Source organism: Phytophthora cinnamomi (assembly GCF_018691715.1).
Source record: "Phytophthora cinnamomi strain GKB4 chromosome Unknown Contig41, whole genome shotgun sequence".
NCBI classification, from domain to species: Eukaryota; Oomycota; class Peronosporomycetes; order Peronosporales; family Peronosporaceae; genus Phytophthora; species Phytophthora cinnamomi.
Genome location: NW_027150974.1, coordinates 122,501 through 132,500, shown reverse-complemented (window position 1 = coordinate 132,500; position 10,000 = coordinate 122,501). Strand labels below are relative to the sequence as shown.

General features: G+C 55.4%; 1 protein-coding gene across 1 annotated transcript, besides 1 other annotated feature; it reads left to right on the top strand.

Annotated features, from left to right (window-relative positions):
• Positions 1-1,361: part of a sequence feature (Protein overlapping with rRNA (IUM83_17424, KAG6611978.1) was converted to a misc_feature.) that runs on past the window's edge.
• An 82-nt stretch (positions 1,362-1,443) lies between these two features.
• On the top strand, positions 1,444-5,397 carry IUM83_17423 (putative pollike protein; the record flags this gene model as incomplete). The annotated part of the gene is made up of 2 exons (XM_067942374.1): positions 1,444-2,703; positions 3,526-5,397. 2 exons carry the CDS (start codon positions 1,444-1,446, stop codon positions 5,395-5,397), a joined length of 3,132 nt encoding a protein of 1,043 aa, XP_067791177.1.
• Between the last annotated feature and the right edge of the window lie 4,603 nt (positions 5,398-10,000).

Sequence of the window (10,000 nt, the reverse complement as noted above, 5' to 3'; positions counted from 1 at the left end):
CTACGCACCAAGCCGGCTCTCTGACGTCCCGTGACCGCACGGTCTGGTTCCCGGCTCATGACGTCCCCGACGCCCTGATGCCGGGTGGCCAGCCTCTCCGCGAGATTTTCTTCGACGGGTTCGACAAGCCTGTGTATGTCCAACACAAGCAACGAGCCCTGAACAAGGTGGTTCCCCCGTCTATCGCGGCCAAGCGAGCCAAAGCCGACGAGCATCAGCGCCGCGAACGCGAAGCGGCGGCTGCCCGTCGTGCTGCTCGCCCAGTCGAGCGTCGCCCGGTGACGCCCGATACGGCTACGACGCGCCCGCCTGTTCCAGACGGCACCGTTATTCTTGAACGCCCTGCGGCCTCGGCCCCTGTGCAATCATGGGTGAAGGTGACCCGTCATGCTCTCTGCTCCACGCTGCCTCCGCAGCCTGCGGCCAAGGAGGTCGCCGTCTCTACGACCGCTGATACGGATGGCCGGGTGGTATTCGGCTTCCCGGTGAAGCCCACGGCGTTCGAACTCGCGTTCAGCGACCACGATTTCGATGAACCGACGGCGGGTGACGCTGATTGTACCGTGTACGTCGACTCCCAGGTGGTCGCCGGATCCCCACTCGCCCTAGCGGCACCAGTGGGTGAGCTGGTGGCTTCCCACTCGATCCTTCGTCCCAAAACGAACACGGTGAACCGCTCCGAGTACCGGCGTCGCGCTCGGAAGGCTGCTCAAGACCTGCTCGACCTGGGTGAGCCCGACGGTCGCCTCGCGGCCATGACTGCTCAACCCAGCGCCTACGCCGCCTTGGTTCACGCCAGCCCCGATGACCTTGCCCCCGTGGTAGAAGAGCATGCTCTCCTCCGCCTCTATAGTGGCAAACCGTCGTCGACGCATGGCCAGGACCGCAGCTTCATGGACCGTGTCGCCAAGGACTACTCCGACTGTGAGGCACCCACGGCAAGCGCGATCCTTGCTGATCAAATCCAGGACGACACGTACCGTGATGTGGCCCGGGCGTATGCGCGGATCGATCTTTTCTTCCGTACGCACGCCCCAGCTATCTATCACGACCCCGTCAAGGTACAGGCTTTGTGTGGGGACACGCCTGTCTCCAGCCACCAGTACTCGAACTTCCTGCTCTGGACGGACAAGACGTTAGCAGCACTCTGCGCGTCCCAACTTGGCCACGCTTTCGAGCAGTACATGGGCGTCGCAGTGCACAGTGCATGGCGCTCTGTCCTCGACGATCCATCTCATGCGGAGGTAGACAGCGTCTCCATGGCTTCGTCTGACGGTTCCGCCCCTGGGTCGTCCGACGCGACATCCGCCACTGACGAATCCATGGGCTCCCCGGAGTCCCCCGAGGCCACTCATCTCTGAGTCGCCTTGGGCCTTGCGCGGGCTGTCCATAAACATTAATGGACTGAACGCGCCTGGTCAAAAGGGTGGTGCAGCGTACAGCATGCTCTGCAGGCTGCTCGCTGACTACCAACTCGTCGCTTTCCAAGAGACCAAGTTCACCAAATCGGACAATCTCCGGATCGTGACGAGCTACATTAACTCTGCGGACTCGAGGGCGCAAGTCTTCTGGTCCCATCGCAACGACGACGACTTCACCGGCCACGACGGTGTCGCGTTAATTCTCTCCGGGCGCCACCCCTTCACTGCTGTGGAGGACGTGACGCAAACCTACGCCAGCGCTGACCATCTTGCACGCTACCTCGTGTTAGACGCGCGGATTGACGACTTCCAGGTCTTCATCCACGTGGTCTACGCGCCGGTGGATACGCCTGATCGCAAGCGCTTTTTCGAATCGCTGCCCACCCGATTTCCGGACGCAGCAAACCATTTGGTCCTCGGCGACCTCAACACGCCCATGGACCCTGTTCTGGACGAAGCATCTCCGTACCCACACGACCTCGGTCGTGATGAGCTCCAAACTTGGATGCTAGAACTTGGCGTCATGGATCCGTGGAGGGCCACCTTCCCGGATCGGCGCCTCTTCTCGGGCCCCAAGCAACGGAACCGCATTGACTACTGCCTCATGACACCAGAGCTCTTCGATGGTTACTACCGCAGCTCACGATACGTCACGGACAAGACGTGGTACCACGAAGATCATTACCCAGTGGAAATCCACCTCGCGTCTCCGTCCCAGCCGACCTCCAAGCGACTACCGTGGAAGTGCCCAAGATGGTTGCTGCAGGTCCCGATCGTACGTGAGACGCTTGATCGCACGCTGGAGTGCTTCTGCGACCGTCTCCGATTGTTTCCGGGCGGCAACCCAGGGGCTCTTCTCGACCGACACAAGGCAGACGACCTCGCCTTCCTCAAGAGCATGCAGCAGGCCCTCAAGAATAAGGATGACGAACGCCTCGCCAACCTCCGCGCCGCTGTCCGAATGGCTCGGGCGCTGGACACGGTGAGCTCAACGGACGAGACACGTGCCAACGTAACTAAGGCACTTGGAGACCTGAAGGCCCTCCAAGACCTTTTCGCGGACCGTCGCGAGAAGACGAAGTTTGACAGAGATGTCACGGAGGGCGAGCGAGGCTCGGCATACTTCTTCCGCTCGCCGACGAACTCCTCGTACCGAGTCTCTATCCCCAACGTCACACTCCCAAATGGGACATCGACGAGCGATCCAGACGACATGGCTGCTGCGCACCGGCACTACTGGGGCTCCCTGTACCAGTCACCGTCCTGGGATATCAAGGAAAAGGTAGGGCCACGTCGCTATGACCCGGTCAAGCTCCAGGGACTCCTCCAGCACACGAAGGCTCGCCTCTCTGAGGATCAGCGTCGGATGCTGGACGCACCAATGACTGCGAACGACTTCTATTGGGCGATCAAGAATTCGCCAACGGGACGATCCGCGGGCTTTGACGGCCTGCCGGCAGAGTACTACCAATTCAACCCGTCCATTTGGGCTCAGGTGTACGAGATGGTGTACGCTTCAAACTTCGATCGCGGCAAGATGTCCAAATCCCAGCAGAAGGCGTACATCTCGCTGCTGTTCAAGGGAGGCGATCGTAGCCTTCCCAGTAATTATCGGCCCATCACGCTTCTCAACCACGACGCCAAGTTCGGCCCCAAAGTCCTGGCATGGCGCCTTCGCAACATTCTACCGACATTGTTGCACTCGGACCAAAGCGGATTCGTCAAGGGCAGGTCGATCCGCCACGCACTCCTCCGCATCCAAGATCTCCAGACGTTGGCAAAGCGCCTCGGATGGGATGACGCGGGAGCTGTTCTGCTGGACTACGCCAAAGCATTCGACAGTGTGCTCTGGGAAGCACTGCTCCAAGTCCTCCGCCACATGGGCTTCAGTGAAGTTTTCTGCCACTGGATCATGACGTTCTTCCGGGGCACGCTAGTCAGTGTACTCGTTAACGGGACGGCGAGCCGGTTCTTCGAACTCGGTTGTGGGGTCCGCCAAGGGGACCCATTGTCGCCGGCGCTCTTCGTTCTGTTCATTGAGCCATTATTGTGCTACCTGCGCGCGACCACAGGACACCTCGGTGTTCCGGTTCCGGGTGATCAGAAGCCCCACCACATTCTTGCCTTCGCGGATGATTGCACCGGCCTTCTTCGCGATCTCCGGGACGCCCCGGTCTTCGTAGAGGCAGTCCGTGTCTACGCGGCCACAGCAGGACTTCGGCTCAATGTGCACAAGACGCACATCTTTCCCTTCTCGCCGCTTCACCCAGATCTCCGGGCCGAGCTGGAAGCAGGCGGGTGGGATGTCATTGCGGACGATGGAGAAGTCCGGGTGCTCGGTATTTACATGAGCCCCTCCCTGCCGTCAAGCGCGCGTTTCCCCCGCATCCTTGATGCCATGGTGTTGCGCTGCAACCTCTGGCGTTATCGTGCGCGGACGCTTCAAGGTCGCGCTGTTATCCTGCGCGCCATCGTCTTGCCACTTCTGTGGTACACGGCGGCCGTGACCAGGGTCCCAGAGAATGTGGCCATCCAAGTCAAGCGCTTGTGCAAAGCCTTCCTGTTCAAGCGCGACATCTCGCCGACGCGGGTGATCCGAGGGCCGATGGCAGAGGAGTGGTTGTACATGCCAACGTCACTCGGGGGCCTCGGCCTCCCCGAGACGGTCGCGTTCAGCCGCGCCCTCCAGTTATGCTCACTCCGTGACGCGATGCGTGCAGTAACGCATTTCTGCACTATCCCACGATGGTTTGCGGCAGCATACTCCATGCTCTCAGGTCCGCTTGACTGTGGTGGAGTCGGCTTCGACATCCTCTACGCGCCAATTCCGTACGGCCTCACGGTACAAGGGCCTTGGGAACCCCTCGGCGCCTTCTGGATTGAGCCATTGCGCGCGTGGTACTCCCTCGTGGTGAGCCACTGCTCGCTCGACGACTTCAGCTGGCAGAAGTTGGAGATGCCGTATTGGCAGAACCACTTCCTCCGCGCCAACGCTAGTGGCGGCCTCACCGGAAAGGCCTCGTCGAATGCGCATCGTTTCTTCGACGCCGGGTACGGCAGGATCCACGACTTCATCGATCGCCATGGACAATACCCTACGCGAGAGCTGTGCAAGGACATCCTGGGAGAAGCCAACTTCGCCACGCCTGACAAATGGTCATACGCGGCGGGCTTCTTCTCTCGCCAAGCGGCACGACTGCTCGGCTTGGATGTACGCGCCGTCCCCGCGATAGGCCCCCACCTCCCGGCGGGCCTCAGTGCGGCTCGTCATGAGTGGACGTTCGACAAGGTGGAGTTTGTCAAGGGTATGAACCACCAATTCTACCACCTCCTCCACAAGCTCCCTGAGATCAAGCGGAAGCCCCACCTCCCTCTCGGTGTCGCAGTGGAACCGTTGTGGAAGGACCTCTGGAAACGGGAACGCTCGCTCGACCGCGACCTCCTGCCGATCCTCGCAGACATCAAGTTCCGTCTTCAGCACAACGGGCTGAACGTGCGCAAGAAGTACAAGCATCAGACGAGCGACGTCTTGTGCGTCCATGGCTGTAGCGACGTGGAAGACGCTGAGCATCTCTTCTGGACATGCCCGGTGGCGCGCGCTGCTTGGGACTTCTTCCTGCCAGACTACCAGTCCCTGTTGCAACCGGAGGTGACTTGGGCAGGTGTGGTTTACCTCCAAGGGATGGTCTTCCAGCCGACGGCTCTTCTTGACTTCGGGTCCCATAACCTGCTCCGTGTCTTCAATGTGCTGCGCTGCAGCGTGTTGTACATGCTATGGTTGCACCACAATGACTGCATGATGAACGGGACGTCGACGAACAAGGACTACGTCATCCAGCGGGCGAAGGCGTATGTCCGGCTCCACCTTCTCAGGATGAGTCGCGCTGACAACCCACGGCTGCGCTGCCTCTGTCAGCGATGGGTCCCGGACCCTCCCGGCGGCCGTGCTACCCCTCCGGTCGGCAATCGTGTGTAACCTCTGCGCTGGTGCTCCGCCACCGCCCACGTTATCGCGGCGGCCATCACCCCCTACATCGTGCGGACATCCGAAGAAGACGAAGCTCCAGGGGTGCTCCCCAGAGCCCCCGAATTCGCATAAGCGACTCCGGCAGCCAGTCCACCAGGGCCCCCACTCGGACGGCCTAGGCAGCGGTTGGACTCGCCACCGAACCCGATTCGGCTGCCACGGCGCCACGGCCAGCGTCCACAGTGCCCCAGTGAGACCCAGTGGACCCCGGCTGGGTGCCAGCAACAAACCGACTCCAGCCCGGTTGCGAGCCAACCCACGATCTGGACTCGCCGCTGAACCTGAACCAAGCTGCCGCGGTGCCACGGCCAGCGTCCATAAGTGCCCCAGTGAGACCCAGAGGACCCCGGCTGGGTGCCAGCAACAACCTGATCCAAGCCCCGCAGTGAGCCATCTCGCGCGCTGTTCTTCCTCGACGATGTCGCACTTAAGTGGAGATCTACGGTACACCTGCGTCCGACCAAGCAAATTCGATAATGAGGAAGAATTTCGGCAGGCGGCGCGCGGAGCCACCCATTTTCAAGCGACGACCCGACGGGACCTCCGAAACTTTATAACCTCCAAAGTTTTGGAACCTCCCAAAACTTATCCAGAAAAGGGGCGAAATCGCTCAAAAAACCTGTCTATGTTTATATGTGTGGTCCACACAATATTGTGTGGACCACTCCACCTGAGCCCCTAGGGCGACCCACATATCATTCGGCTCGGAATCCAACGGGCAATAACAATAAAACCATTATTTCACCAGACTTGCCCTCCAATTGATCCTCGTTAAGGGATTTAAATTGTTCTCATTCCAATTGCCCGACTCGAAGAGCCAGAGCATTGTTATTTATTGTCACTACCTCCCTGTGTCAGGATTGGGTAATTTACGCGCCTGCTGCCTTCCTTGGATGTGGTAGCCGTTTCTAAGGCTCCCTCTCCGGAATCAAACCCTAATTCCCCGTTACCCGTTAATGCCATGGTAGGCCCATATCCTACCATCCAAAGCTGATAGGGCAGAAACTCAATCGATTTATCGCGCAAAAGCGCGATCCGCACAGTTATTATGACTCAACACAATACCAGCCCGAAGACTGCATTGGTTTCAATCTAATAAATGCTACCCGCCCGACAAGCAGTTGGGTATTTATGCATGTATTAGCTCTAGAATTACTACGGGTATCCAAGTAGTAAGGTACTATCGAGTAGACTATAACTGATATAATGAGCCATTCGCAGTTTCACAGTACAAAAGTGTTTATACTTAGACATGCATGGCTTAATCTTTGAGACAAGCGTATGACTACTGGCAGGATCAACCAGGTTAATATCCTCCATACGAAAGAAGACGAAAAGCCGCCTCCCAGCACAAACAACAACACAGAGGCCAGCCGCACACACGCCGCAAACACCGAAGCATCCGCAACACGCACGCAGCCTTTCCCAAAGTCGTCACCTTAGCCGAGAATCTTTTCTCCATCTCTCCAGCACAGAAAGACAAATTACGATCCTCACTTCAACAGCTCCGCCGAAACAGAACAAGAAGCGAATTGCAGAGCACGACGCAGCACACTTCGGGTTGTAGTCCCCTCCGCACGCCGCATACACGCCCCAGATCAAGTCCGGTTCTACCCGAAATTGAAAGCTTTCCACCGGAAAAGACCAGCGCAAAACGCGCCGCAACAGGCACCGCACAGCGCAACACCGCCCGAAGACAGCGTACACACCACGCATCCCACCGCAGCACCCCTTCGCGCCAGCTCCGACAGAGCGTCGTTGTAGCACCTCGCCACATCAGCATATCCTCACCGCCGTCAAAGCACATGCGAACGGGTAACTAATCCGCGCACACACACCTTTTTCAGCAGCTTGAACACGCCTCAGCACAAAGTACACAGCGCAACGCAAATACTTGCGTCAAATGAACTGGATTGTTATGCTCATAGCATAGGAATACAACCTCAATTCCTTTTTGCGTACACCACCACTCCAGATTTTACCCCAAAGCGGATACGAGTACACTTTTTTTAAGAATAGACATCTCTCAGAAAAAACAGAAATTTTTTCTACGAAGACACATCTAAATCTCGATCAATCGCCATCTTGAATCTTGAAGCTACATAAAGTAACAAACCAATTATAGATTCGACCTAGAAACCCCCCCTTCGCCATTTCTAAGTTTCATTTCTAACCAGTATGCTACTTCACGTAACCGGTGAAGTAACGCATCAGTCCTCAACTAAATCTAGGAACCCCTCACCGTTCCCTAGACGTCGCCTCAAACCAATTTGCCACTCCACGAGACACAAAAAAAATAAAATAATTATTGACTTAACTCTGAATCCGCTCTCCGACCCCAAAGCTAAATCTACAACTACTTTTCTTTTTCTGAATCGCGATCTGTAAACATGCCAATTTTCCACTACACTTAGAAACCCACGCGCCATTTCTAAGTTTCATTTCTAACCAACTTGTCACTTCACAAACCCCCTGAAAATGCCACTTTTTAATGGACGCTTTTGGGGCGCGTAGGGCTCCAAATTTTTTGAAAAATGATAGGTTTTGACCACTGGTGACGGTTTCAGATTACGAAAGGTCGTGCTGAAATCTGGTTGGCTGCCGAAAGGTCGTCTTGGTTGGAAAGTGTAACGGTCTTTTCTTGATGGATTCCGGCCTATTTCCGACGCAAAAAGGTTCGCATTAGGTTCGCACGTTAGGTGCGCACTGGGGGGAGTGTGAAGGAGCAACTTGGCACCCTGATTGAGCAACTTGGAAGCGAGAAAGTGCACTTTGGGGCCATATGGCGCCCAGAACCGGTGCACCGGAAATCTTTGAGACCCCCTATCTTGGCAATGACTGCGACTTAGGAGGCATCCGATATACCGTTGGGGAGTGCAGATATAGGCAAATTGACTCATGATAGCTTGTGGACCTACCGAGCAAATTACAAAGTGGTTTCAATCTTACGGCGGCCATAGCTTGGCCCAGACTTGGATTCATGTCGCAGGACCTTCACCAGTGTGTTTGGCACATAGTGGGGGGTCACTCCAGCGCAAAGAAGGGTCACCAGGAGGGTACATAGTCCGTACGTCCCCTACTCTTTGGAGCATAACTCGGCAACGACTTCGAGTTAGCTTTACGGACTTTGACCACCGGGTGTGGTGCGAGATGGTACATACATAGCGAACATAACATGGGCACCACCCAAGAGTAGAAAAGGGGCTATGGCCTATTGTAATATTTCGGGAAAACTTTTTGTCAAATTTCGACTTAAATTTTTATACCACCGGATAGCGCATGAAAAGGGGCACCTGCCCGCACAAAAATTTGATGCGATATTTTAAATTGTAGCGTGATATTTCTCAATAACTATATATTGTACGATACTGAAAACAATATTGATTTCTGCCTTTTGCGACCTAGCCCATCGGAAAGAGCGCAAAAAAGTACCCCTAGTGGCGTAGAGATATGCGACGAAAAAATAATTGTTAATATAATTATGTAGCAATAATTGCAATTTGCGATTTTCAAAATTTAATATTGCAATATTGTATGCAATATTGGAGGCTCACATTTCTAATCTTAAAATTTCGAAATATTATACTTAGAAGTATATGCTGACCAAGTTTGGCGGGTGTAGGTGCATGGGAAGTGGTCGAACTGGGTTTCGAGTACACATTTTGGACCCGGGGTGACGACCAGTTGAGAGTTAGAAATTCAGGCGATTTTCAGGGACGCCGTGTCAAAGACGTTGCGATCTCCGTAGACTTCTCCGAACATAGGCATGTGTGGTACCGTTTAACTAGCGCATTTCGCGAGGAATCCGAATCTGCAAACGGCTCAAAAATATCGGCTTTAGTTTTTCTTAAAAATCCAAAAAACTACATTTCACGGTACTACCTCTCAGAGCCTCCAAGGACAGCACGTCTGTTTGGGGCATGAAATTCGCGGATAACTTCATGGGGGTTACAGTGAGCCAAAATCCGCTTACACCACGTGAAGAGCGCCAAAAACCACCCCTATCCAAGTCGGAGGAGGCGGGCACCATTAAGGTTTTGCGGTGTACACAGCGCGGCAAAGAGCGAAAATTGGAGAGTGAAAAACGGCCGAAGTTGCACGTTTCTGCCCGCCGAGCGGCAACGGCTGACCGGGGTCGACCGATACGTTTTGGGCATGTGTGCCGCATGTATACGCAACTTTCTGGACAGGTGGAGCCTCCGTAGCTATAGCCGTTTTGGCTACAGCTCGTGATTTGTAGGCTGGATTTTGTATTTCATACTTTAATCAAGGTTAATGCACTTTTGCGCACGTTTCACGTCATATCATCTCGGCTATTGAAGATACGCGAATTCCGACTTCACCAGCGTGTTCCCCGTGCTTTTCCGCATCGACTAGGTACTTTCTATGGGGGTGATAGAGACCGGCCAAAATCGACCCCCAACCCGTAGCGCAAAAAGTACGGGTGCTACAGAAAATCCGACGACGGCATCGGAACGAGCGCAAAAAAGTACCCTTATCCCGACCCAGTCCAGAGACGAGACATCGACCCTTGTATACTCTTTTCAAGTGA